We start from the raw sequence: 26,127 nt of genomic DNA, 5'->3' as shown, positions 1-26,127 counted from the left end.
TCTTGAAGTTTTTTTTTCAATTGCAAAACTAACCTATGACTACTTAATTGTAAGTCGTTTACTTTAAAAAAAATATTATTATTTTAATTTTCGCCAGACGACTGAAATGTAAGTCGTCTGGGGAAGTCAAACTTCTGAAATTATCCAGTCAAATACAAAACTAACCTATGACGACTGAAATGTAAGTCGTCTAGGTTCTTTGGAATTTTTTTTGAAACCAAACAATAGTAGACGACTTAACTTTCAGTCGTCTCAGGTTACAGATTTCAAAGTCAATTGCAAAAATAACCTCTGCGTTGACCAGATGACTTCCAGGTAAGTCGTCTACAGCCAGACGACTGAAAAGTAAGTCGTCTACAGCCAGACGACTTCCCAAGTAAGTCGTCTGACGAACAGATCTGGAAAAAAACTCGATGTCATACCTTAAATTGGTGAGATAAGTTCTTTAGCATACATAAGGCTTCTCCAAGCACACAGAATCACAAACGGAAGTCACCCACCCATAATCGTTAGCTTCTATGACTCTATGAACCATAAAAATTTTAGAATCAAAATCTTGGGTTTTTTTAGCTCATTGTGGAGAGAAAGTGGGAGATATGTTGTGTTTAGTTCACAAGAATGGAAAAAGAAGAATGGTAAATCGATTTTGGGAGCATTAAGAGCTTCAAATTGGTTGTTCATGGTGGTTGTGGTATTGATGACAATGGCAATCTTGTAATTACTTGAAGATGATGAGGGTGAGAGAGTAAAAATGTCATTTTCGAAAAAAAAAAAAAAAAAATTGATGGCATTTTCGTAAATTATATGAACTTGTGGGGTGAATAGGGCAAAACCAATTTTCAAAAAAAAAGGAGGTTAGTTTTGTGTTTGACTTTAAGTTGTAGGTCAATTTTGCAAAAATCCCTTGAAAGAAATGTGTATGATAATGATTTTTTGTCTTTTAAAAAAATTTTGGTCAGGAAAAATTATATGTAATAAGATATAATTTTCTTGTTTAAAATACTTGTTTATATTGTCCAAACAAAAAATAATAGTTCTCTATCTTATAAAGTTGTGGTATTTTAAATGGTCTTTGTGTTATTTTATTTTACAAAAGTTTGAGCAAACATTAAAGTATACTAATGGAGATTATGTTGTTTTCTATAATTTTATATTAAACAGTTATATTGCATGTTAGTACCTTTATCCGATCGTTTAAATATCCTAAAAAATTTATTCTGTACTACATAAACACTCTATCGGATGTTGATAGTGTTGGCTTCGTCTCAGCCTTCGTTAAAGCCTAATGGACTCACCATAGCTTCTTCTGATTTCTTGTGATGCACGCCAGAGAACAGTGATACGTCAGAGAAGTCTAAATAATCATGCGGTCAGAGAAAGCTCAGTTTGTCTAATATAGGTTGCAGATCCAGTAGGCTGATTATATAAGTAAGCGTTGAAGCTGCATCGTTTTCTTTCCTCGCTTTGAGTCGTCACTGAGATGTCTCCTGTGGCGTTGGAAGAATGATTTCTGTCTCGGCTTCCCATTATGCTTCCTGTGAAATCAATGTACCAAAGCAAAGTAGTGTCCTTGTTTTTTGTTTTTTTTGTTTTTTTTAACTACATTATTCATTTCAACCAACATCCATACATGATTACAGCACAAATTCTCAGTTCCTAAGGATCTGCGTACAAAAATAGCTTCCTAGCTTCAATCATGAATAAACTGAGGCTCTATAATAAAAAAAATCCAAGTGGTAAGAAAGGAAACAGGAGCAGAACGTGCCAGTTGCCATGGAGAGAGAATGTCAAGTTTTTCTCTAAGCTGTCGAGAGATGTCTTCAATTAGAGCACTGGCCGTCGAGAAGTATGGTTATGAAGTATAGCATTCCTCTCTTTCCAGATAAATATATTGCAGCTTGGAGTGCTGAGTATAGGTTTGGCTGAATGAGTATATTATTCAGTATGTGAAAAGTATTTATACAAGAATACAGTAGGGCTACTAATACTTATAAGTATTTACAAAGAGATCCTTTAGTATAATCTTATTTACTTAACATGCCCCCTCAAGATGGTGGTGCTATAGCTACACCAATCTTGGACCTTGACAAGTGAAAAGGGGTTCTTTGTAGAGGTTTGGTGAGGCCATCTGCGAGTTGATCGTGCGTCGAGACATGAGTTACTCGTAGAAGACCACTCTGTATTTGACCACGAACAAAGTGGTAGTCAAGAGCGATGTGCTTCATACGGGTATGGAAGACTGGGTTAGCACAGAGATAGGTTGCGCCAATGTTGTCACAGTAAACTGTTGGGACTGTCGTGATCTGGAAGCCAAGCTCAGTGAGCAAAGAAGCAATCCATCGAAGTTCAGAAGCAGTATTAGCGACAGCACGGTACTCTGCTTCTGTCGAGGAGCGCGCAACGCCTTTCTGCTTTTTCGTCGACCATGAAATGGGTTGAGAGCCGAGGAAGATAATGTAGGCATTAGTGGAGACAAAGTCATCTGAGTCTCCAGCCCAGTCAGCGTCCGAGAAAGCATGGAGCGTCGGAGAAGACTGTTTACGAAGAAATATCCCATAATTCAAGGTGCCCGAGAGATAACGGAGAACACGCTTAGCAGCTTGCCAATGCTCCGTAGTGGGACAGTGCATGTATTGTGAAAGCTTGTTCACAGCATAGGACACATCAGGACGAGTAAGAGCAAGGTACTGAAGGCTTCCTACAACACTGCGATACTCTTTTGGATCAGGTAGTGGCGTACCGCTATTCAGTGTGAGCTTGGGGTGAGCAGCAAGAGGAGTAGGAACAGGTTTAGTGTTCAACATATTGGCTTTCACCAGGAGATCAGTAATATATTTCCGTTGCTTCATGTGAAGACCTTGCGGGGTTCTGATTGTTTCAATACCAAGGAAATAACTCAAGTTTCCCATATCTTTAATAGAGAACCGATGAGCTAGAGAGGCGATAACATCTTGCACAGCTCGCGGGTCACTTCCTGTGACCAATATATCATCTACATAGACAAGCACATAGACAAATTGCGAGTTCTTCTTGGAGATAAAGAGAGACGTATCAGCTAAGGAGTTCATAAAGCCAGACTGCAGGAGATAGGTTTTGAGTTGAGAGTACCACGCACGAGGTGCCTGTTTGAGACCATAAAGAGCCTTTCGGAGACGACAGACATGAGTAGGGCGATCTTGATCCGTAAAACCAGGTGGCTGCGACATGAAGACTTCTTCATTTAGGTGACCCTGCAAGAACGCAGTGTTGACGTCTATTTGGCGGACAGGCCAGTCGTTATTGATAGCCAAGCCGAGAACAATTCTGATGGTTGTGGACTTAATAACTGGACTGAAAGTCTCCTCATAATCAACTCCTTGCTGCTGATGATAACCCTTGGCTACAATGCGCGCTTTATACCGTTCAATAGTACCATCTGAGTTGTACTTAATTGTGAACACCCAACGACAACCAACCACATTCATCTTTTCTGAGGCTGCAACAAGATCCCATGTGTAGTTTTCATTAGTGGAGGTAAATTCTCTAGACATTGCATCACGCCAGTGCTTGTGTTTCATAGCTTGTTGCCAAGTCGAGGGAATCCAATGTGGATCTTCTTGGAGACTCGCAGTAAGATTGTAGCGAGCAACTGGTTTAGTGATGTTATTCCGTGAGCGTGTAGTCATAGAGTGTCGGGGTTGGACCGGTTGCGGAACTGCAGCAGGTTCTGCGATAGGTGCTGGCAGAGGAGCAGTAAGCGGAGCAGAAGTTGCTTCCGTCGGGGAGGGTGATGATGGAACCGGTGATGATGGAGCCGGTGATGCAGCAGGAGGTGATGGCGCAGGAGTTGGTGGCGTAGGATCGCAGCCCGTGGGTTCAGTGTTCATAGTCGCAGCCGGAGTTTGTACGAGTGGCGGAGTGTATGGGATAAAGGTTACGGGTGGGGACAGAGGAGTTACAGACTGTTCAGAATGGTCTTTTGTAGCTGGTTTGGTCATGGTTGGGTAAGGATATTCAGTTTCATTGAAACGAACATGGCGAGAGATGTATAGGCGACCAGAAATGGGCTCAAGGCATTGATAAGCACTCTGAGTGAGAGAGTAACCAACAAAGATACATGGTAAGGATCGGTCTTGGAGTTTATTTGGGGCGTATGGACGGAGCCAAGGGAAGCAAAGACAGCCGAAAGTGCGGAGCTTTTGATAGTTTGGGAGTGTGTTGAAAAGTTTTTGAAAAGGGGAGATATTGGAGAGGACGGGTGTGGGAAGACGGTTGATCAAAAAGATAGCTGTGGCGAAAGCAAAAGGCCAGTATGTAAGGGGCATCTTTGCGGCTGAGAGGAGAGAGAGACCTGTCTCAACAATATGGCGATGTTTGCGTTCGGAGAGGCCATTGTGTTGTGGAGTATGGGGTGGGGTAGTAAGGTGGGAGATGCCGTGTTGAGCAAGGAATGGACGTAGAGAGAGGAACTCGCCGCCATTGTCAGAATATAGGGTGGAGATTTTGTGTTTGAACTTTGTTTCTGCAATGGGTTTGAAGGTTTCAAAGATGGTCTTAACATCAGACTTTTTAGTGAGAGGAAACAGCCAGGTGTACCTAGTGAAGTGATCAACTAGGACAAGGTAGTAGCGATAGTTTTGAGGAGATAAGATAGGAGATTGCCAAACATCTGTAAAGATGTATTCAAGAGGATGGGTTGAGACAATTGTACTTTGATGAAAAGGTAGTTGCTGAGTTTTATTAAGCAAACAATCGTTGCAAGGAGAAACAAAAGTAGAGTTTTTGAAACATGGAAGAGAAAAATGGGAAACAACAGCTTTTAAAATAGAGGAGGATGGGTGGCCAAGTCTCTGGTGCCATTGAGCAAAACTGGTTTTGGTATCGGGATAGGAGACATAGGATGCTTTAGGCTGGGTTAGGGACACTGGCCACTCATACAAGTCATCCTTCGTGCGACCTTGAAGCAACTGGACCCCCGTGCTGAGATCCTTCACCTGAAAAGAGGCAGGAAAGAATTCCACAGAAACTTGATTAGCATTGCAGAGACGATAAACTGATATCAGGTTCTTGTTTACACTCGGAACACATAAGATATCTTGAAGCTTAAGTGTTTTAGAAGCTGCAGGAAGAGAGGCAGAACCAATGTGAGTGATTTTCAAACCTGTACCATCGGCGATTGCAACTTCATCACCTCCAGCGTATGGTTGATGCAGAGCAAGGTTGTTCAAGTCTGAAGTAAGGTGGTGTGTCGCACCACTATCCAAGAGCCAAGCGTTTGGGTTGTAGAGTGCAGCGTGTGCTTGTGCCGCATTAGCTCGAGGTTGCCAAGAGAGGTTGTTCTGCGAGTTGGAGGCACCACCATGAAGTTGAGGACACCGTCGCGCACTGTGGCCAAAGACGCTGCAGATTTGACACTTTCCCTGATAACCGCCATTGGGTCGTGAGCTGCTCTGCTGGGGTGAGATAATCATTTGTTGTTGCTGCCAGGTTTGTTGTCCGCGATAGCCACCACGACGCGAGTTGTTGTTGTTGTAGTTGCCACGGTTTTGGTTTTGAGCACCTCGGTGATTGGTGAAGTTGGCTGTAACAGGTGTTGGTGAAGCCGGAAGAGTGGTGCTCTGGAGTTTAGCCTCTTGATTAAGAAGCTTCTCGTGAATCTCAGGTAAGGTAGGAGGATTTTCACGGCCATCGATCTGATCAGCAATGGTCTTGTACTCTTCAGGAAGACCATCGAGAATAAACTCAATTTGATCTTCATGATCCAATGCCTTGCCAAGCAAGGCGAGTTCATCAAACCGTGTGGTAAGTCCCTGAAAGTATTCATTGATGGGCTTACTTCCTTTCTTCCAGTTCTGAATTTGTTGGCGGATCTGCTTCATATGCGCCCTGCTTGGTTTTGCGTAGGTCATCGTGAGAGTTTGCCATATCTCCGACGCAGTCGACGCAGTGGACAGGATGGGTTGAATCGTTGTGGTTATGGCTCCGAGCAACGCGCTGTATATCAAGCGATCCTGTCGCTTCCAGAGAGTGTAGTCCGGGTTGGGTGCGATGCCATCATCAGTGGTTATCGTTGCAGGAGGCACAACAACAGATTCTTCAATGTGGCCGGCGAGATCATAGCCATCAAGAAGAGCATGAACCTGTCTACTCCACATCAGAAAATTGGATCCGGTAAGCTTGGTCACATTGGTCATATTGATGTTGAGAATCGATTTGGTGGCTGAGACAGCAATGGTTTCAGTTGAGGAGGCCGGCGAGTTGACTCCAGACATGGTGGGAGAGGGTCGTGAAAAGAAAAATTCAAAAATAGAAGAGGCGGCTCTTTGGTTAGGTTTTAATCAAGCTCTGATACCATATAGGTTTGGCTGAATGAGTATATTATTCAGTATGTGAAAAGTATTTATACAAGAATACAGTAGGGCTACTAATACTTATAAGTATTTACAAAGAGATCCTTTAGTATAATCTTATTTACTTAACACTGAGTACTGTAAGTGCAATCGAAGAACAAATGTTGTGTTGTCTCCTCGGCCTGAGCACACAGAAGACACTGATCTGGATCCGAGATTTCCTTCATTATAATCATTTATCGGGCATCGTAGCTGAGATTTTGGCCCGGCATTTTCCAGGTCTACCACCATGTTTATGCTTCTTCTGATGAATCTTGTTACTGAGTTTTCTCTGTGAAGAAACGCAACCACCTCTGTCTTTCTTTTTTGGAGAGTTTCTACTGCATACACCAGCTAATAGCTGAAAAAAAGCTTTTCAAGGAATCTGTTGCAACAATCAAGATATAAAGAAAGAACAATGATAAAAGAACAATCAAGATATATATATATGTTCTTGTCTGAAATCAAATGCAAGAGATTCAATTTTTTATCTTTTTTTTATAAACAAAAGAGAAGTCATCTGTAAGAACTTTATGTATACATAACAGAATGCATCAACATTCATAACAATGGAATGTTGATCCATGTATATCTTCAAGACCTTCATAAAAGAGAAGAGGACAAACTTAATTGGTCGTAGATTCTTAAATGTTTTTTTAGTAATTTTTTATTTAGCAGATGACATCAAACCCTTAAGATGTAATTTGAGATTTGAAACGTGAAAGTCAAAAAAATATTCAATATAACACCAACTCTGATCATTTCTTAGCAGAGCCGTGAATATACTTCAACCCCATTAAAAAAAGAAAAGCCAATAAATTTTAAATTTGTGAACAAACCAGGAGAAGAATGAGAGAGGAAGAAGAGGATCTTTGAAAAACCCTCAATTCTGTTATTCTTTCTTTCCTCTGCCTATCGACTCTGTTTGTTTTACTTTTAGGTGTCAATGAAAAGTTCAAATTATATCCCATTATTATTATATAAATAAAAGAAAAGAAAAGTTTTAGAAGTTGATACCAGTGTTTCTTAAATAGACCGTTTTCTTTTGATCCTTCTCAAGTCTTCTTCCTCAGCTTATTGTTATACCAAAAAATTGTGTACTTGACACACACATGACACACCCATAAAGAATGTGGGATCATATCTTCTATAGATAACATAATCTGGAGTTTCACCAAACACTGACATTGAAAACATCATGAACCCTAGAAGCCGAAGCTTGCAATTTTTTAAGACGACGACTGTTATTATCGGGCTCGAATAATTTCATCAGCCCGCTTATTGAACGGCTCAAACCCATGTTAAAGTCAAAGTCTTTCTTTTTAGTTTTTAGTTTCAGAGACGTGTTCTTCCTTCCTATGTTTCTAACATTCAAACATAATAACTATTTTTGTTTGGGACTTTGGAGCAGGAAATTGAAACTTGCCGATTCGAATTCTAATTTGCTTGATTTTCTGGTGCGGGTTTATTTTTTTCTCGGGGGCTCGTGTCGTTGAAGAAGCCTGAGCAGGCCATGTCGTCAACGCCGGACATAACAGGAATACTGGAGAACACGAAGGAACTTGATCGCTTACGTAAAGAACAAGAAGAAGTTCTTGTCGAGGTCAATAAGATACATAAGAAGCTTCGATCTTGTAAGCTTCAAACATAACTTCCTAAATTTGTGATGATCTGGGACTGGTCCGATTAGTAATGTAATGATTAGTTTGTGTTTATATCTTGTTCAAGTAATTAACACAAGTTTTCTTAGTAATGTTTTTATAATTCCGTCAAAAGATTATTCTTTATGGAAACAAACTAATGAAATCTGAAATAACACTTATTCAAGACTTGGAGTTAAATGTGACTTTATCATCAGTAAATGTAACACTTTTGAGATTGTGTTGCAACACAGCGCCTGAGGTAGTTGAGAAGCCTGGTGATACTTCTTTGTCACAGCTTAAAAATTTGTTCATTCAAGCCAAAGAGCTCTCTGAAAGTGAAGTCACGTAAGCCACACCTTTCTTAAATGAGTTGGGAACTGAAAAAAAAATAATAATCTTAATTTGGGTTTAGAACACTAATCACAGTTTTTGTGATTAACACAGTGTTTCAAACATTCGACTTGCTCAACTGGATTCCCTGCTTCCATCAGGGCAACAACGCGGAAAACTAGGTATAGTCTTGTCGTGTTTTTACTCTTTTGGCGTCTTGTCTCGACACGCTTTTGAGCCTCAAACTTCTGCAATGATATTCTGATATACATATAAGATGGATTAAGATTTTACAATGCTTGTAATGATATCACAGAAGTGGCAGAAGGCAACGGTCTGAAGAGGAAGAGAATGAAAGCTGGATCAGATGTAACAAGAGTTCCTCCTTCCATTAGAAACCAAATGAAGGCATATGCCAGTCTAAAGGGTGAACAGGTACGGCTACTTCTTTGAGTTGAGTTGATTCAAAATAGAGGAAAATAATAATCATAATTATGACATGTGTTATATGTAGGTTGCTGCAAGAATGACAGCAGATGATGCTGAGCAGGATGAATGGCTTGTGGTGAAAGTAATTCACTTCGATAGAGAAACAAAAGAGTAAGTTTCTACCCTTGTAATAAGAGAATCCTACTGTAACGACCCGATCCCCGGTTTTGGAGTTTGTTAGCCAGCTAAGTCATATGCATTTACCTGTAAGACAATTATTTGCCTATAAATACCTACCTCTACATTGATTTCTCCTTTTGCAACAAGAAAATAAAACTCAGAAGTTAGAGAGAAGAAGAAATGAGAGAGAGAGAGAGAGAGAGAGTGAGAGAAAGAAAGATAAAAACCAATGCATGTTGCCACCAGAGATCGCCGGAACCACCACACGCCAGCACATCGCCAAGCTCGTCATCACCATCAACCGCAGCTTAGAATCGCCGGAAACCGCCGCCTCTTAAGCTTTGTTTTCGTCCGTTCAGTAAATCAGCTATATCTCCATAACCGTTGAGAATCTCTCGCATGCAAGACCATCATCGTGTTCCTCTCGTCGAGACGAAGCCGTAGACACCGACCACGCCGCAATCGGAGTTCAGACGAAGCCGTACGCGCCTCCAAAAGTTACGCCGACTGCGCGCGTTTCTTCCACGCGCCGCCGCCGGATATCGCCTCCGCCGTCTTCCGCCACCGTCCTCCGCCGCATCTCCGCCGCTGCCAGAAGTCGCCTCCGCCGCAGCTCCGCCGCCGCCGGGAATCGCCTCCGCCGTCGCCGCCGACAAACTTTCCGGTAAGACGCCGCCGCCCTCCGCCGTCGCGGCCGGTGACCGACACCGGTGACTCGCCGGTGACTCGGTCAACTCGGCCGAGTCAGCTCAGCGAGTCAAGTCGGTTGACTCGGTAAACCGGTTGGTTGACTGGTTTGACCGGTTTAAATTAATTTCGTTCGGTTAAAGTAAACCGGCCGGTTATGTCAAATCGATTTCTGGTCAAGAGTTGACCGGATTGACCTTTGACCAGCGAGTTGACTTTTTCGCAAACCTTGACCAGTCCCGTTTTTAACCGTTCGAAAGGCGTCTGACTCAGAATTTCGATCTGATTTCAGATATGGAGTCTATTTGAGCAGCTGGAGTTCATAAACACTATTTTTCTATTGCTAAGGTGAGGGTCTATTCCCGAACTCCTCTTACACGGCTTAGGACCTCGAATAAATATAACTTATTTCTAATGTGTTCCGTCTGCTTGAAATCGAGTCTGTCATTGCTTGTTTAGTTATTAGGTTCTTTGCATAAACCGGAACTAGGGGGCTAGAGGATTCAACATTGATTGTTTCACTTAATGTAAAATCTTAGCTAGGATTGTTTTTGTGTGGAGACGGATACAGAGACGGACTTCTGTATGCCGGATTGTATGAGGTTATGGCCAACTTAGTCGACCGGTTGAGCTGTAGCCTGGAAGTGTCGATAAATCGTCCACGGGCGGTGTCCGAGCACTATCTCGAGTTGTGTTTGTTTTTGGCCTGTTAGTGGGCGGCGAGTGTGCACCTCGCTAGGACCATTGTTTGTTGCTTGGGTACTTTAGGTACCGTGTTTGACATGCATTAGAATTAATTTATATTTATTCGGAGTGCTATGTCCGGGTCCATGGACTTCGGGGTAGCATCCCCCATACCTCATTGGGCGATTCACCTATCGCTCACCCCCCTCACTCTTCCCCTTTTTCAGGTGAGACAAATAAGTATGTGATATTTGGACGGACTTGGTGCTACTGGACTTTTCTTTCGGATTTTATTTGGGCTTGGGTGAGCGTTATTGGGTTTATGGGCTTTTATATTATGGGATATTGTTGGTGGCCCGTCGTCCTTAGTGAGAAGGAGACGGATGTCACATTGTTGTATGATGACGCGTCGGTGGTGACACGCTGTCCTCCAGATAGGAGGTGACGGGTGTCGCAATTTTGGTATCAGAGCGGGGTTCCATCCCGGTTCCGTCCGGGATGGCGGTCAGGGGATTCGGTTTTCATCGGTTTTCAACGTTCTTTTTGTTTTTTTTAAAAAAAATATTTATTAATATATTTCGAAATTCTTTTAGCACCATTCTGTCCATTAATTACTAACTCAAATGTCTCTTTCTATGACGATGAGTAAAATCATCGTCATTCGTCCTTCGACTAACAGGGTTCTCGCCAGATGTTCAGCAGTTGGGCGATGTTTAAGTTCTTCAGTTTTCTCAAGAGTTATCAGTTTCTTCGGTCATGATTTCGAGGTTATCCAGGAGTGGATATGTGACGTTTCTGCCACCAGCCCACTTCAAGCAATCGTTCCACGAGTTTTGTTACTGGAGATTATGTGATGTGAGGTATGAGCCATTGGTTGGCATGTGTACGAGTATATTATCTATTTTGGAGGTATATTTGTCTTGTGAACTCGTGGAGATCGCTTTTGAATTGGGATGTGCCGGTTCGGATAGCTGACATATGACATTGGGAGCTATTTATATTCATGGTGTCGCACCAGTTATGCTTGGTGGAGTCGAGTTATCTGGAGCCCCTCAGAGAGATGGAGCAGAGTTTTATGATGTTATTGTTTTTTTTGGGATGGATTGGTTGTCACGACATCGAGTAGTGTTGGATTGCCTGAAGGCACGAGTTTATATTGCTGGAGCAGATGAAATTTTTATTGCATGCATGCTACATACTGAGGAGTTATGGAATATAAGAACAAAGAAATTTTCGGCAACCATTTCGATGGTTAAGGATGATGGACAGCATGAGCTGCAGGATCTTCCGGTTATTGCAGAGTATGAGGATATATTTGTGACCTTTGGAACGGTCACTACAAGACACATGAGACGCTCTTGCGAATTGTTTGGAGCAAACATCAATGGTTTCACGAGTTTCTTATCATCTATCACGAGCAGGGATGACCGAGTTGAGAAAGCAATTGGAGGAACTCTTTGATAAGGGATTTATCAGATTGCTTACATCACCATGGAGAGCATCATTGTTGTTGTAAAGAAGAAAGGTGGGAGTTTCAGATTTTTGTATCGACTACATAGACTTGAACATGGTAACCATCGTATTGATGAGTAGTTATATGAGATTAATGGAGGTTCATCGTTCTCGAAGTTTGTCTTGGCATCAGGATACCATCAGTTTGCTATAGCTGAGGAGTATGTACGGAATGCAGATTTCTGTTATGGATATTATGAGTTCATAGTGATACCATTTGGGTCGACAAAGGCACCGTTGCATTCATGAAGATATGAATGACGTTTTCGTGAACATTTGGATAGGTGTGCGATTGTATTCATCAACGACATCCTGGTTATTTTGGAGTAGAAAGGAGATTTATAAGCATTTCGCGGATTGCGTTGGATAAGCTTGGAGAGCATCAGTTGTTCGCTACGTTGAGGAATTGTAGCTTCTGGCAGAGGAATGTTGAATTTTTGGGTAACATGGTTTTGGAAGCAAAATTTTGATTGATCCAAAGAAGATTAATACCGTTCCGGGAAGGTCGAAACTTAAGAACACTACAGAGATCTACCGTTCTTTTTGGGTTAACAGTGTACTACTAGAAGTTCATCAAGGGTTTCACCGTTATAGTAATGTTGAAGATACAGTCTACATGTAAAGACGTTAAGTGTGGTTGGATAGATTTTTGTTTGAGGAGTTCACTGAATAGAAGCACAACTAATGAAGACACTAATTTTGGTTCTGCAGAGGCTGAGGCTTACTCTGATGTGTCAGATACTGGCTTGGATTTAAATTGAGGTAAGAAGATTAAGTCATTCATATGCATCACGCCAGAGAGGTTGTAGTGGTAATTACGTTATAGTTTTGGAGATCGTAATTGTACGAGAAGGAAGTCCAGATTCTATGGGATCATTAGAGTCTGACATTTATCTACACATTAAAAATTACAATTTGGCAGTGCAGTCGGAATGAGTTTGTAGCAGGCTGCAGTTTGGATATCGCATGCCATCTGGTAAGGACAACCAGGTGACAAATGTCTTGGGTAGGCATATGAGCGACGTATTTGGAACAAAGGAAGGTCAGGAGTTTACTGGGACAGTTGCTAGTCTCAAATTGTGTGTCGTATTGTCAAGGGAAAGACATATTGCCTTGAGGATTGGAGCATGCAGTTTTGCTATGGAAGATACACCATGCGCAGGTTAGCGTTATGGTTTTCGTTGAATAGATCGAGATTGAGAATATTGGAGATCATACAGCTTTGAGCAGGACGTACCTATATCGAAACCGAGTTTGTGTGTTGGACGATAAGCTGTTAAGAAAAGGGATCTTACAGCAAACACATCACTTATGTTACTCTACCCATCGGAAATAATAAGGAGTTCAAAGATATTAAGCGTTACTATCATTGACCTATTATGAAAAGATTGTAGCCACATTGCGTCGCAAGGATATGTAAGTCAGCTGGTTTTCCATGAGGATTATATACGGTTCAGGTTATTGTTGAGCATGCTTTTGACAAAGTGGAATGAGACATGGTGATTATGAATATCGTTACTGGATTTTTAAATCACCGTATGTGGAAAGGATGCCATATGGGTAGTCATGGATAGACTTACCGAGTGAATCCATCTCCTAAATAATTTAGAAGGCAGAGAGAGCTGATCAGTTGGTGCAGATTTTCATCAACATGATTTTGAGGTTGCATGAAGCTCTTGTCAACATTGTATCGGATTGGGATTCAAAGTTCACCTCTACATTTTGGATTCATTCAGAAGGCGTTTGGGACAAGCGTTCACAAGAATACAACTTATTATCAACATACAAATGGTCAGAGGACTACTCAGAACTTAAAGGATATATTCAGGGATTGCGTCTTCCAATGGGATGGAAGTTCAGAAAGCATCGACCTCTAATAGAGTTTACCTATATCGACAATTATCATTCAAGCATTGAGATGGACAGTACGAGGCTGTTTATGGTAGGCTTTATCGTATACCACTTTGTTGGACCAAAGTGGGGGAGCGACATGAGTTAAAATTACTAATGGTTCAAGAGACGGTAGAGCAAATAGATATGCTCAAAAATTGGCTTTGGGAAGCACATAACGTCAGATAATTTATGCAGCTAAGCGCCATAAAGATTTGGAGTTACATATAGGTTATTTAGTATACCTGAAAATAAGGACATTTCAGGAGGGATCTAAGACTCAGAAGCTAAAGGAACCAAGGTACATGGGATTGTATCCTTCGAAGGAGCGGATTAGAGCAGTTGCTTGCAGCTGTTTTATTAGCAGTGTATCAGATTTTTTTACAACGTGGTTCATGTGTCAGCATTGAGAAAAGTTGAAAAAAGACCAGAATTATTTTGCAGCAGACGCCAAATCACCGCAAGAAGATTGTACTCGCCTTGTCAGCTAGTGTAGAATTCAGATCATCAAGCGAAAGCAGTTTAGAGAAAATCGACTGTGTTTGTCAGAGTATGTTGAGAGTGAGATGAGACCTGAGAAAGCGAGCATATTGATTATTCAAGTTCGTTTCAATGATGTTGGGGAATTAACGGACGACTCGAATTCGGGGACGAATTCTTTGTAGTGGGGGAGAATTGTAACGACCCGATCCCGGTTTTGGAGTTTGTTAGCCAGCTAAGTCATATGCATTTACCTGTAAGACAATTATTTGCCTATAAATACCTACCTCTACATTGATTTCTCCTTTTGCAACAAGAAAATAAAACTCAGAAGTTAGAGAGAAGAAGAAATGAGAGAGAGAGAGAGAGAGAGAGTGAGAGAAAGAAAGATAAAAACCAATGCATGTTGCCACCAGAGATCGCCGGAACCACCACACGCCAGCACATCGCCAAGCTCGTCATCACCATCAACCGCAGCTTAGAATCGCCGGAAACCGCCGCCTCTTAAGCTTTGTTTTCGTCCGTTCAGTAAATCAGCTATATCTCCATAACCGTTGAGAATCTCTCGCATGCAAGACCATCATCGTGTTCCTCTCGTCGAGACGAAGCCGTAGACACCGACCACGCCGAAATCGGAGTTCAGACGAAGCCGTACGCGCCTCCAAAAGTTACGCCGACTGCGCGCGTTTCTTCCACGCGCCGCCGCCGGATATCGCCTCCGCCGTCTTCCGCCACCGTCCTCCGCCGCATCTCCGCCGCTGCCAGAAGTCGCCTCCGCCGCAGCTCCGCCGCCGCCGGGAATCGCCTCCGCCGTCGCCGCCGACAAACTTTCCGGTAAGACGCCGCCGCCCTCCGCCGTCGCGGCCGGTGACCGACACCGGTGACTCGCCGGTGACTCGGTCAACTCGGCCGAGTCAGCTCAGCGAGTCAAGTCGGTTGACTCGGTAAACCGGTTGGTTGACTGGTTTGACCGGTTTAAATTAATTTCGTTCGGTTAAAGTAAACCGGCCGGTTATGTCAAATCGATTTCTGGTCAAGAGTTGACCGGATTGACCTTTGACCAGCGAGTTGACTTTTTCGCAAACCTTGACCAGTCCCGTTTTTAACCGTTCGAAAGGCGTCTGACTCAGAATTTCGATCTGATTTCAGATATGGAGTCTATTTGAGCAGCTGGAGTTCATAAACACTATTTTTCTATTGCTAAGGTGAGGGTCTATTCCCGAACTCCTCTTACACGGCTTAGGACCTCGAATAAATATAACTTATTTCTAATGTGTTCCGTCTGCTTGAAATCGAGTCTGTCATTGCTTGTTTAGTTATTAGGTTCTTTGCATAAACCGGAACTAGGGGGCTAGAGGATTCAACATTGATTGTTTCACTTAAATGTAAAATCTTAGCTAGGATTGTTTTTGTGTGGAGACGGATACAGAGACGGACTTCTGTATGCCGGATTGTATGAGGTTATGGCCAACTTTAGTCGACCGGTTGAGCTGTAGCCTGGAAGTGTCGATAAATCGTCCACGGGCGGTGTCCGAGCACTATCTCGAGTTGTGTTATGTTTTTGGCCTGTTAGTGGGCGGCGAGTGTGCACCTCGCTAGGACCATTGTTTGTTGCTTGGGTACTTTAGGTACCGTGTTTGACATGCATTAGAATTAATTTATATTTATTCGGAGTGCTATGTCCGGGTCCATGGACTTCGGGGTAGCATCCCCCATACCTCATTGGGCGATTCACCTATCGCTCACCCCCCTCACTCTTCCCCTTTTTCAGGTGAGACAAATAAGTATGTGATATTTGGACGGACTTGGTGCTACTGGACTTTTCCTACAGATTTTTATTTGGGTTTTGGGTGAGCGTTATTGGGTTTATGGGCTTTTATATTATGGGATATTGTTGGTGGCCCGTCGTCCTTAGTGAGAAGGAGACGGATGTCACATTGTTGTATGATGACGCGTCGGTGGTGACACGCTGTCCTCCAGATAGGAGGTGACGGGTGTCGCACCTACATAGTCAAATATTCTTGGATGAAACCGGTAAATTGTGCAATTATGTATATGTTTTTTTCTTCTTCTTTTTTTTTTAAAGAATGTTAAATTAATTCAACAAAAAAAAATTACAGTTTACAACCAAAGTTGAAAGTTGCTTGTTTGAGTCTGAAATGAAAAACTAGAGCTTTACATTACAGAGAAAATTATCTAAGAGAGAACCATACATATGGATTTTTAGAAGGCTCAAACTTTTATGTCACAGAGTTGAAGTACTTGATGAAGAATCAGGAGATGATGAAGAAGGAGGTGGCCAGAGGTAACTAAGTCTCATTATGAATAATAACGTAAAGAAACATTTACAGTGACATTTTAGTAACATTCTCTTGTTATATCTTTGCAGGACGTATAAACTACCAATGTCATGCATTTTACCGTTTCCAAAAAGGAATGATCCTTCGACAACACAAGAGTTTCTACCAGGGAAACATGTATTAGCTGTATATCCAGGAACCACAGCTCTTTACAAAGCGACTGTAGTAAGTACACCACGAAAGGTTAGTTTTTTGTCTTTTGCTTCCACACCATTTTCAATCTCGCTTCCACAAACTAATCTCTGAATAATACTCAAAACCTGCATGTTGCATCATCTGGTACAGAGGAAGTCTGACGAGTAAGCTCCTCTACTGTTCTGTTCATATCCATCATAAAACTAATTAAGCATTTTTGGTTTAAGATATATAATAAGAGTTATGATCACATTAGGTACTTGCTGGAGTTTGATGACGATGAAGAAAACGGAGCATTACCTCAAAGAACAGTGCCTTTCCACAAAGTGGTTGCTTTACCAGAAGGCCATCGCCAGTGATGTTCAGATTGGGTGCATTGAAATAAGACTCTTCACGTTTGTGTTGTTTGAGGCAAAACCAAGAGTTAAAAGAGGAGATCACTTTGAAGGATGAAAAGGTAAGTTTATTTTCGGTTCAGTTTGAGGAAAAGCTACACTAGTTTAATCTAATGTATGAATGTGTATATATATATGGGTATTTATATCATGTTGTTGAGCCACAATGTTGAACACAAATGCAACTATTTTTTGTTTGTTTGTGTTAAATTTAAGAGGCTGAAGAAAAACTGATATTTCAATGAAGAGTTGTTAACAAAAAAAAAAAAACAAATTATCTTTAAGCATTAAAAATTGTAAACAAAAATAGATGTATTGCTTCACAAAAAATAAATAGATGAATTGATTAGTAAACCGGTCGATTATTCGCCCACCATAAAGGACCCAGTCGGATCAATTGCGGAAACGGACCGGTTTAGCTTGGTCGAGACTTGAGGTTGTAAAAAAAACGGCGTCGTAAGGTCGATGGTAAGAAAGGGTATAATTGTCAAAACAAAGCACACTTCAACATTAGGGTTTTATTCTAAAAATCTGGTGTTAGCTTCTTCTCCTTCGTCTATCGTCTGCAACTTCTCATCTTTGGTTTAGCTCATCCCGAATCCATTTAATCACTTTTTCAGATCTGATATTTTCTTATCCTGAATCGATTCGTTCTGCATCTGTTTTCAGATCAAGGTCCTGTGATAAAGAAAGAGCTTTTAAGGAAAAGATGAGGCCAATACTGATGAAGGGACACGAACGTCCATTGACGTTCCTCAGGTACAACAGAGATGGCGACATGCTCTTCTCCTGCGCCAAGGATCACACTCCCACTCTCTGGTACGCCGATAACGGCGAACGCCATGGTACCTTCCGTGGCCACAACGGTGCCGTTTGGTGCTGTGACGTCTCAAGTAAGACCGACCTCGAAAGTGTTGGACTTTATAAAATATCTTATTGATTGGATGATTGTTAGGGGTTTAGTTGGTGTTTTATAGAAAACCCTTTTGTTATTTTGATTGAAAGTTGATTTCTTTTTTTTTTTTGTGAATTTTAGGATGATTTTGATTTGATTCCCAATTGTTATGAGTTGTATCATATGTTATTGATTGGATGATTGTTAGGGTTTTAGTTGATGTTTTATAGAAAGCCCTTTTTGTTATTTTGATTTAAAGTTGATTTTTTTTTTTTTTTGTGAATTTTAGGATGATTTTGATTTGATTCCCAATTGTTATGAGTTGAATCATATGTTATTGATTGGATGATTGTTAGGGGTTTAGTTGATGTTATATAGAAACCCTTTTTGTTATTTTGATTTAAAGTTTTTTTTTTTATTTGTTTGATTTTGTTTTGTTAATTTTAGGGGACTCGTTGAGGTTGATCCCAATTGTTATGAGTTGAATCATATGTTATTGATTGGATGATTGTTAGGGGTTTAGTTGATGTTATATAGAAACCCTTTTTGTTATTTTGATTGAAAGTTGATTTCTTTTGTTTGTTTGTGTTGAATTTGTTTTGTGAATTTTAGGGGACTCGTTGAGGTTGATAACCGGAAGTGCTGATCAGAGTGCGAAGCTATGGGATGTGAAAACCGGCCAACAGTTGTTCAGTTTCAAGTTTGGTTCTCCTGCGAGGTCTGTGGATTTCGCTCTTGGAGATAAGCTTGCTGTGATCACCACTGATCCCTTCATGGAGCGTACTTCTGCTATTCATGTCAAACGCATCGCTGAAGATCCTGAAGACCGTAAGTTTTGTTACTTTTATATGTTTGTAGGTAGAAGCTTTTATATATGTGTAAAAGGAAACTGTGTTGATGCATTGTTGCAGAGGTTAGTGAGTCTGTGCTTGTCCTTGAGAGCCCAAATGGGAGGAAGAGGATTAACAGAGCTGTTTGGGGGCCCTTGAACCAAACCATTGTTAGTGGTGGTGAAGATGCTGTGCTCAGGATCTGGGATGCTGAGGTAAATTCAAAAGCTTCTTAAGCGGGTTTTATGGTGGTGTATATAAGTTTCACTTAACTTTGCCAATTGTGTTGTTGCTAGACTGGGAAATTGCTCAAGGAATCAGATTCCGAAGTGGGTCATAAGAATACAATCACGTCGCTCACCAAATCAGCTGATGATTCTCACTTCATTACTGGTTCACTTGACAAGACTGCAAAGGCATGTGTTCCTTTCTTTTATCTGTCGTTTCGAAGTTGTACGATTTTTCTATATATATTTCTGATAAGACTGATCTTGTTTTGTTTAACTGTTTCAGCTGTGGGACATGAGGACATTGACTCTTCTTAAGACTTACGTTTCAGGGGTGCCTGTAAACGCCGTCTCCATGTCTCCACTTCTTGACCATGTATGTAATAGTAAACGTCAAGAAGTTTAAAGTCTATTATTAAAAAATCAACATTGTCATGAATGTTTTTTTTTTCTGCTTTCTCATAGGTTGTGCTTGGAGGTGGTCAAGATGCATCAGCTGTTACAACCACTGATCATCGTGCTGGAAAGTTCGAGGCTAAATTTTATGACAAGGTTAGTGTTGTAGTATATTAGCAAGATGTTTTCATACTTCAAAATTGCAATCAGGAACATATATGTATAACTGTGTGTTTGGTAATAACAATAATGTAGATTCTGCAAGAGGAAATTGGTGGTGTGAAAGGTCATTTTGGACCTATTAATGCTTTGGCATTCAACCCTGATGGAAAGAGGTATAACATTATCTGATTCATTGCTTCATACTGTGATTCTTTTTTTCTTTTTGGCGTTGTTGATGAGTTTGAGAGTTTTGTTTTTTGAAACAGTTTCTCAAGTGGAGGTGAAGATGGATACGTCAGATTGCATCACTTTGACTCTGATTACTTCAACATCAGGATTTAGATCCTTTTTTTAAAACAAATCTCTCAATCCGCATTTTGTTCTCTCTTTTCTGGATTATAAATGTTTTTCCCTATGAATACTTTAATGGTTCCGAGATATGAAGTGTTTGAATTTTGGATCGAATCCTTAGATTTTGTACATTTCATACTTTTTGAATTACAAGTTACAAACCTCCGATCTTTTTGGGATTCCATTCTATTAGGTTTATTTGTAAGGTAGTGTTTACGCAATAACAGCGAAAACATGAGTGTCTCTCTTTCTTGGAATGGACTTAACCAAGGATGAGTACAATTTATCAAAAACCTCCAAATAAAGTTTTGACTAACCGATGCTTTCTTGGCAATAAATATCTGCATTAAGCACTCTGGTCCCGTGTGCGTCAAGCAACCTGAAGTTTGGCATCAAGCGACCACTCAAACTCTCTCGTGTTTAGTACAAGCCTGAAACAAAACAGCTGCAAGAGCATATACCTTGTTTTCTACGTTTATAGTCTCTGTTCATCTGGATTATCATCTTCTCTCTGTTTTTTTTTTCTTCTGCAATGATATTTTTGGTTTCAAAGACCGTTTCAGCTGACATAATCAGTTACTTGTTATACTTATACCAGTGAAAAGAAAGCATGTGTTTGTATAATGAAATTATGACTTCTGAATGGAGAAACAAAGACTACTGGCAAACCAGGAGAATGACAATGTAAGAAACTCAGGATGATCCAAAAGTATAAGAGAGAACACTTCTTTTTTGCTTACTTTGGAATCTGCAGACCATTTTGGTCCACAAACCAAAGTTAAACGAGTTAACTTTTAGAAAATTTGTTTCATAAGATTCCAAACAAAGAAATTTCGAAGTCTTAATAGCACTGAAATCCTTAAGATTGGTAAGAAAAGATTTTGGATAATCCTTCAACAACATTGGTAAAGAAAGACAAGACTAATATGTCTCACGCACACTAAGATACGCACTTGGTAAAGATGAATACAAAAGCAGAGAATTGAGAGATTCATTCATTCTTCCATAGCTTCACCCACTTCTGTAATCTCAACTCGCTCCATCAATGGGGTGATTTTCGTGCGAAGAACCTCTGTTTCCAAATACACAATCAACCAAATATACTGAAGTCAGAAAAAGGATAGGCTAGAGTTGACTGTCTCAGACAGATGCGAGTTCTGTTAGGGGTCTCTTAAGAGCCTAATCATGTTGTGTTTGATCAAGTAAAGAGAGAGATTAGCTTTACCGGTTTTCTTGGTGAATGAATAGCCTTTGCTGCTGACATAGGTTCTTGGGTTTGGTTCCATGTAGTTCCTGAGATATTCCTTGTGCCCCTGCATCGCCAATACAATGACAACAAGTTCAGCAAGCAACGAACAAGACAAAGCTAACGCAAAAAGAAATTGATTTGAAGCCAGGGGTGTTTTGCATATATCTAATGGTAATCCAAAGACTTGGGTTCTTCATGGTTCAACGGTATGATATGATACATTACAAGTTACATATTCTAACCATAAGAAGTTTTGTTATTTAATCACAGAGGTATCAGGCTGGCAAAGACAGACCTTTGTGATCACGCAGATGTCCACGTTGCTACCACTACCCAGGTCGTTGAATATTCCCGAGCATATGGCTTCAGCCACCAGCTTGATTCCTTCGTCCCTCTGAAGGATATCGTAACATTAAAATCAAGCAGAAGGCAGAAACTAACACATCTTGAAACTGAAAGATGAATGTTCCTCCGACTACTTACAGTTAGACCTTCTTTGTACTTTGCCTCAAAGACAGACATAGCAGCAAGAGAACCAGAACCCATTGTAGCGAATGGTAGAGTGTCAGTTGAACCGTGTGGGTATATCTGTGCATCAAGTCAAAAAAGTAACATAAATAAACAACAGACAAAATAAAATCTCTTCTCAGAAGATAGCATCTATTTAAACTTACGGTATGCAGATGAGGCCCGGTGATATCGACTCCACCAAGGACAAGAGCAGCTGAGACATGACCTTGATAGCTGGATAAAGTTCGGATAGTTAAGTCATCTACGTTTCTCTACGACTGAGTTTAAAAAGGAGATAGATAGATAGAAGAAACGTTACCTGAAAAGATGCTTTTTGAGAAGGGTCAAAGCAGTGATGACCCGAGAGTCTCGCCCAGTCTGGTAACGATGCAACCTCAGCTGTGAGCTGACCATATCTAGACAATGAGATAAAAACGAAGCATCAACATCAAATTAGATGAGAGTTCTTAAAAGGGGAAAACAAAAATCAGTCATACCAGTGACAGCTTCAGTGTCAGCAGCGGTTCCAGCACCACAGCAGTAAATGTTAGGTGCCATGTAGTGAATCTTCTCACAGTTCTTATCAGCAACTATAGGTCCCTCAGTTGCTCGTGTATCCGCGCCTAGTATCACGCCATCCTATTCAAAACACCCGGATAATCAAATCAGCTTAATACAACCATTTACCAAAAAAACAATAAATGATAGCACAAGAACACAGACATCTTCACATGTTTAATTGATGTGCTCTATACTACACAGAGGCGCATAACTAACTAAAAAAGCAGTCTAGTCGCTGAAGGGGCTCAGCTAAAGTCACAATGATGGTTTGCTTTTATCTCTCACTTATTAACCACCACAAAACCATTTATTAAAACAAACAGTAATATCACAAGAACACAAACAACTCCACATGTTTAAAGCTCTAAGCTACACGAACGGATAGGCAGAGCTAATTAAAAAAAAAAAGCAATCTAGTCGCAAAAATGGCTCAGTCATAGGCCTCACTCAACTAATCTTGAAACAAATGGTATCGGCTATAATCAAATAGATTCCATTACTAGATAGAATTAGGCTAGATACAATCAAGTATAGGCGAGAGAAAAGTGAGACCTTGAAGATCAAACCGACGATGGTAGTACCGGTCTTCAAAAAGGAGGGAGCTTTAAGACCCTTTTGGATAAGCATATCGTTTCGCTTGCACAGATCGAAGCTGAACCCACCCTTCGGCGGTACATCTACTCCTGACTGAGTCATTCTCCCAAAATTCTACAATAACATGGATAAAAAGGTAAATTTAACATCAACCCATTACCCAGAAAGTGTGAGAATCAAGATAAAGAAAAATCTGGACTTGGAGAGAGATTTATTTACCTTGGCCGACGAGGTTCGCTTGAATCAGAAGGGGAAAACAGATGCAAGACGAGAGGAAAGAGCAAATTATAAAGAAAAGAGTTGTTTTCTTCTTCTCCAATTAACCTTTTCAGAGATCCTTCCAGGGGCCTTGTGGTCTTTCTATTTCCACTTGAGATTCCAATTCCGATGGGCCTTTATTCCTTGTTCTTGAGCCCATCTATCAATACTTCTATATTTGAGCCCATTATAGACGGTTATTAGTTGTAATCTAATGGGGTTAGAATAGTTAACTTGTCTAGTCTTCAACATTGAATGGTTTTTGAGGTAAACCATCTTTGGCAAATACAATTTTATATATCTATACTATTAAAGCAGAATACTTCTTATGAATATGCTCCTGAATTTTCCTATTAATTACAAAACATTCAATTTTCTTTTTCAATTGTTTTAAATGTTTTTCGAAAATGAAAAGCCTAACCAATTTGCTACTTACATTTTCGTTTTTAAGCCCATTAAGTCGTTTTAAATCTCATTTCGTACTCAGAGATTTACGGAATCAAATCAAATAAAAAGAACATTCCCCAACTTGAGGAACACACAAAAAAATATTTTAATTGTTTGACATGGTAACTGAATTTTACAAAAACTAATCTTAAAATATAGAAAGATTCGATTTTAAAGAGAAGATCACTCAACTTTCTCCCTAAATTTCTGCTAAAACCTAACATCTTGCTTTGAATCCGATCAATATTATAAATAGGTAACACCGGTTTCCTATTCAAACCCACACCTTCGAACAAACCAACATGATCTACGCAGGATAATATAGGACAAACATTTTAATTTTAATAATGAAAAAAATAAAGAAGACAATATTATAAAAATTGACTATAAACAAATAAAAAAATTTATTAAAATATAAATTAGACAAATATTTATTAATTTAAATAAAATTTTAAAAAGAAACGATACCGCGCTTTCGCTTGGGTCAAAATCTAGTAATCTCTTATGTTAGGTATTCTATTCTTATAAATCATGTAAATTGAATGGTTTGAGGTAGACCAACACTTCATCCGGTCTTCAATCATCTAAGTAACTAATCAGTGTTCTTAATCACGAAGATGGCTTAACAAGACACTGAAGAACATGTACACCATCCATTTAAAAATTACTAGACCAGGAAAATCATCTGACCAGCCAATTTAATCTTTGATCAAAGTCTTGCAAAACCAGAACCGGTTTAAGCCAGTTTATGAGGAAAAAAAACAGTGTAAATCAAACCGGCCATAAAGGACTTACTACTGCTGATTCCAGACCGGTTTGAACAGTCAACAGCCCATCACACCATTCCAACATCTCTTAACCATATGTTGACAAAAAAAAAACATATGTATACAGCCTAAGGCAGCTAGCGAGCGAGCTTCTGAGCATTCTTGACTGCTCCTACATAGAAATGCAATCTCCATAGCATTGTGTTGTCCTCCTGAAATACACAAATGCTATTAATCTTCCACCTTAACTTACAGACCACAATCTATTAACTATGTGTCTTACCGACTGATCCAAGTTGGCGATAACCTCGTCTGAAAATTCCTTTCCAGACGTTCTGCAATGTTCTTCCACTATCCCAGCGATACGGTCACGGTTTCCCCCAGGCAACTCCATGATTGCTTTCCGCAGATCTAACTTTTCGCCGCGACTCATAGGCCTGTTTCACAAGACCTCAATAAGTAACAATTAAAGAAGGATGTTTCAATTGTACATGAAATAGTCGACTATATACCTGCAAGTAGCCACTACATCATCAAGGATGTTCTCGAGTTGCTGCTGCATATCATCCAGCTTTTCAAAAGGCAAAACCAAACACACAGAAAATTTATTAGCATTTTCTCTCATGAACACATGATAATATGATATATTACATCCTTTAAGTGCATTACCTCATGAAGAAGAACATTTGAATACCGGGAGGTTAATTTCTTGACAATATCAGGGTTAGACAGAAGATTCGTCACATCATCTTCAGAGTCTGCAGGAACATCACATTTGGTTGCCTTGTCTGAAAACCGTTTCATGCTGCATGCACGCAAATGCATCTACAATTCCCAAATTGCATATAACTCTTATCATCAATACGATATTATAACAAGAGTAGAACTTTTGATGTATGTATAATAACCTCATTAACTTCTGGAGTTAGATCCCTCACGCACTGCCTTAACAAAACATTCAAATCCTCTCTCTTGAGGTGTGACATCCCAGCTCCTATTGCAGTGTTGGAATGGCTCATAGTGGCTTCTTGATTTCGAAGCGAGATCTTCTCTTCTTGAGACAAGAGTTGAGATACTTGAGATCTGTAATCACCGAAAGAGTCTGCAGGTTTGACTCTTTGGGTTTCAGACGAAGGAGGCGCTTCTGCTCCTCTTTTAGGCATAGCTTTGATAGGCACTGAACTGGTAAGCAGACACACATGAAGATAAAAAAAGAAACTTTGAATTTAGAAACACCAACACAAGACTATTCGAATATTGCTAAAAGCTATTTAGTTCCAACTCTGACTATTGTTTGAAACAGAACATTTTATTAAGGCAAGGCAAAGAAGCGTGTAATAATAAATACAGAGTAAGATATCCAGACAGCAGTATATGTATATATATATATATATATATTATTCCAATCTAGTATGAACGACAATCTGGAATTTTCGGTTACAGAGTTTTAAATTCAAAATTTTTACGAGGAAGCTGATGTAATTACGGGGATCATATGAGTATTGGGTATCTCTATAGCGACATGATGTGCCTTTGATGGGATTCGACGAGAACTTACCGAGGAATTCGAAGCGACTGTCGCTGAAACAGGAGAAGATCGTTTATCGACGGGGAAGCCGAAATAAAGAAGAAGAAGAAGAAGACCAAACTCCTAAGGCAAGTACACCTGTGTCTGTGTCACGTCGGTATAGTCTATCTTGGGCCTTCCAATTGTACGGGCCTTTTTATTAGCCCAGTTTAATTGTACGGGCCTTTTTATTAGCCCAGTTTATAACAAAAAAAACGTT

At 40.3% G+C, this 26,127-nt stretch overlaps 4 protein-coding genes across 8 annotated transcripts; 2 read left to right on the top strand and 2 right to left on the bottom strand.

The window, feature by feature from the left end:
• The first annotated feature begins 855 nt into the window (after positions 1–855).
• Positions 856–17,294, top strand: LOC103854231 (SAGA-associated factor 29 homolog A-like). Of its 3 annotated transcripts, none has more exons than XM_033285924.1 (10): positions 856–1,910; positions 6,466–8,002; positions 8,263–8,356; positions 8,456–8,523; positions 8,658–8,776; positions 8,856–8,941; positions 16,455–16,508; positions 16,593–16,746; positions 16,849–16,862; positions 16,955–17,294. In XM_033285924.1, exons 2-10 carry the CDS (start codon positions 7,882–7,884, stop codon positions 17,055–17,057), a joined length of 813 nt encoding a protein of 270 aa, XP_033141815.1. In that variant the 5' UTR covers positions 856–1,910; positions 6,466–7,881; the 3' UTR covers positions 17,058–17,294. The 3 variants fall into 3 exon arrangements, 2 of the variants coding, with proteins under 2 accessions (XP_033141815.1, XP_009129411.1); XM_009131163.3 differs by lacking the exon at positions 856–1,910 and having other exon boundaries at positions 7,591–7,674; positions 7,780–8,002; XR_004455703.1 differs by lacking the exons at positions 856–1,910; positions 6,466–8,002; positions 8,263–8,356; ... (2 more) ...; positions 8,856–8,941; positions 16,955–17,294 and adding exons at positions 8,991–9,614; positions 9,930–9,985; positions 10,549–15,037; positions 15,353–15,408 and having other exon boundaries at positions 15,975–16,508; positions 16,849–16,863.
• Positions 17,295–17,516: 222 nt separating this feature from the next.
• On the top strand, positions 17,517–20,126 carry LOC103854233 (eukaryotic translation initiation factor 3 subunit I). The gene is made up of 9 exons (XM_009131164.3): positions 17,517–17,675; positions 17,763–17,986; positions 18,601–18,816; positions 18,900–19,033; positions 19,115–19,234; positions 19,332–19,421; positions 19,511–19,597; positions 19,697–19,776; positions 19,870–20,126. The coding sequence occupies exons 2-9, from the start codon at positions 17,803–17,805 to the stop codon at positions 19,943–19,945; spliced, it is 987 nt and encodes a 328-aa protein (XP_009129412.1). The 5' UTR covers positions 17,517–17,675; positions 17,763–17,802; the 3' UTR covers positions 19,946–20,126.
• Positions 20,127–20,746: 620 nt separating this feature from the next.
• On the bottom strand, positions 20,747–23,228 carry LOC103854234 (proteasome subunit beta type-7-A). The gene is made up of 9 exons (XM_009131165.3): positions 23,088–23,228; positions 22,827–22,982; positions 22,211–22,352; positions 22,033–22,129; positions 21,878–21,947; positions 21,687–21,791; positions 21,499–21,597; positions 21,180–21,267; positions 20,747–21,026 (listed from the first exon to the last, which is right to left on the bottom strand). The coding sequence occupies exons 2-9, from the start codon at positions 22,968–22,970 to the stop codon at positions 20,950–20,952; spliced, it is 822 nt and encodes a 273-aa protein (XP_009129413.1). The 5' UTR covers positions 22,971–22,982; positions 23,088–23,228; the 3' UTR covers positions 20,747–20,949.
• Positions 23,229–24,207: 979 nt separating this feature from the next.
• Positions 24,208–26,017, bottom strand: LOC103854235. 3 transcript variants are annotated; one of them, XM_009131168.3, is made up of 6 exons: positions 25,899–25,978; positions 25,249–25,505; positions 25,010–25,165; positions 24,853–24,911; positions 24,624–24,777; positions 24,208–24,552 (listed from the first exon to the last, which is right to left on the bottom strand). In XM_009131168.3, exons 2-6 carry the CDS (start codon positions 25,501–25,503, stop codon positions 24,478–24,480), a joined length of 699 nt encoding a protein of 232 aa, XP_009129416.1. In that variant the 5' UTR covers positions 25,504–25,505; positions 25,899–25,978; the 3' UTR covers positions 24,208–24,477. The 3 variants fall into 3 exon arrangements, with proteins under 3 accessions (XP_009129416.1, XP_009129415.1, XP_033141817.1); XM_009131167.3 differs by having other exon boundaries at positions 24,230–24,552; positions 25,249–25,522; positions 25,899–26,017; XM_033285926.1 differs by having other exon boundaries at positions 24,230–24,552; positions 25,249–25,517; positions 25,899–25,989.
• Between the last annotated feature and the right edge of the window lie 110 nt (positions 26,018–26,127).

This window comes from Brassica rapa, chromosome A02 (genome assembly GCF_000309985.2).
Source record: "Brassica rapa cultivar Chiifu-401-42 chromosome A02, CAAS_Brap_v3.01, whole genome shotgun sequence".
Classification (NCBI taxonomy): Eukaryota; Viridiplantae; Streptophyta; class Magnoliopsida; order Brassicales; family Brassicaceae; genus Brassica; species Brassica rapa.
The sequence above is the reverse complement of the archived record's forward strand: the minus strand, read 5'-3'. Positions and strand labels throughout refer to the sequence as shown.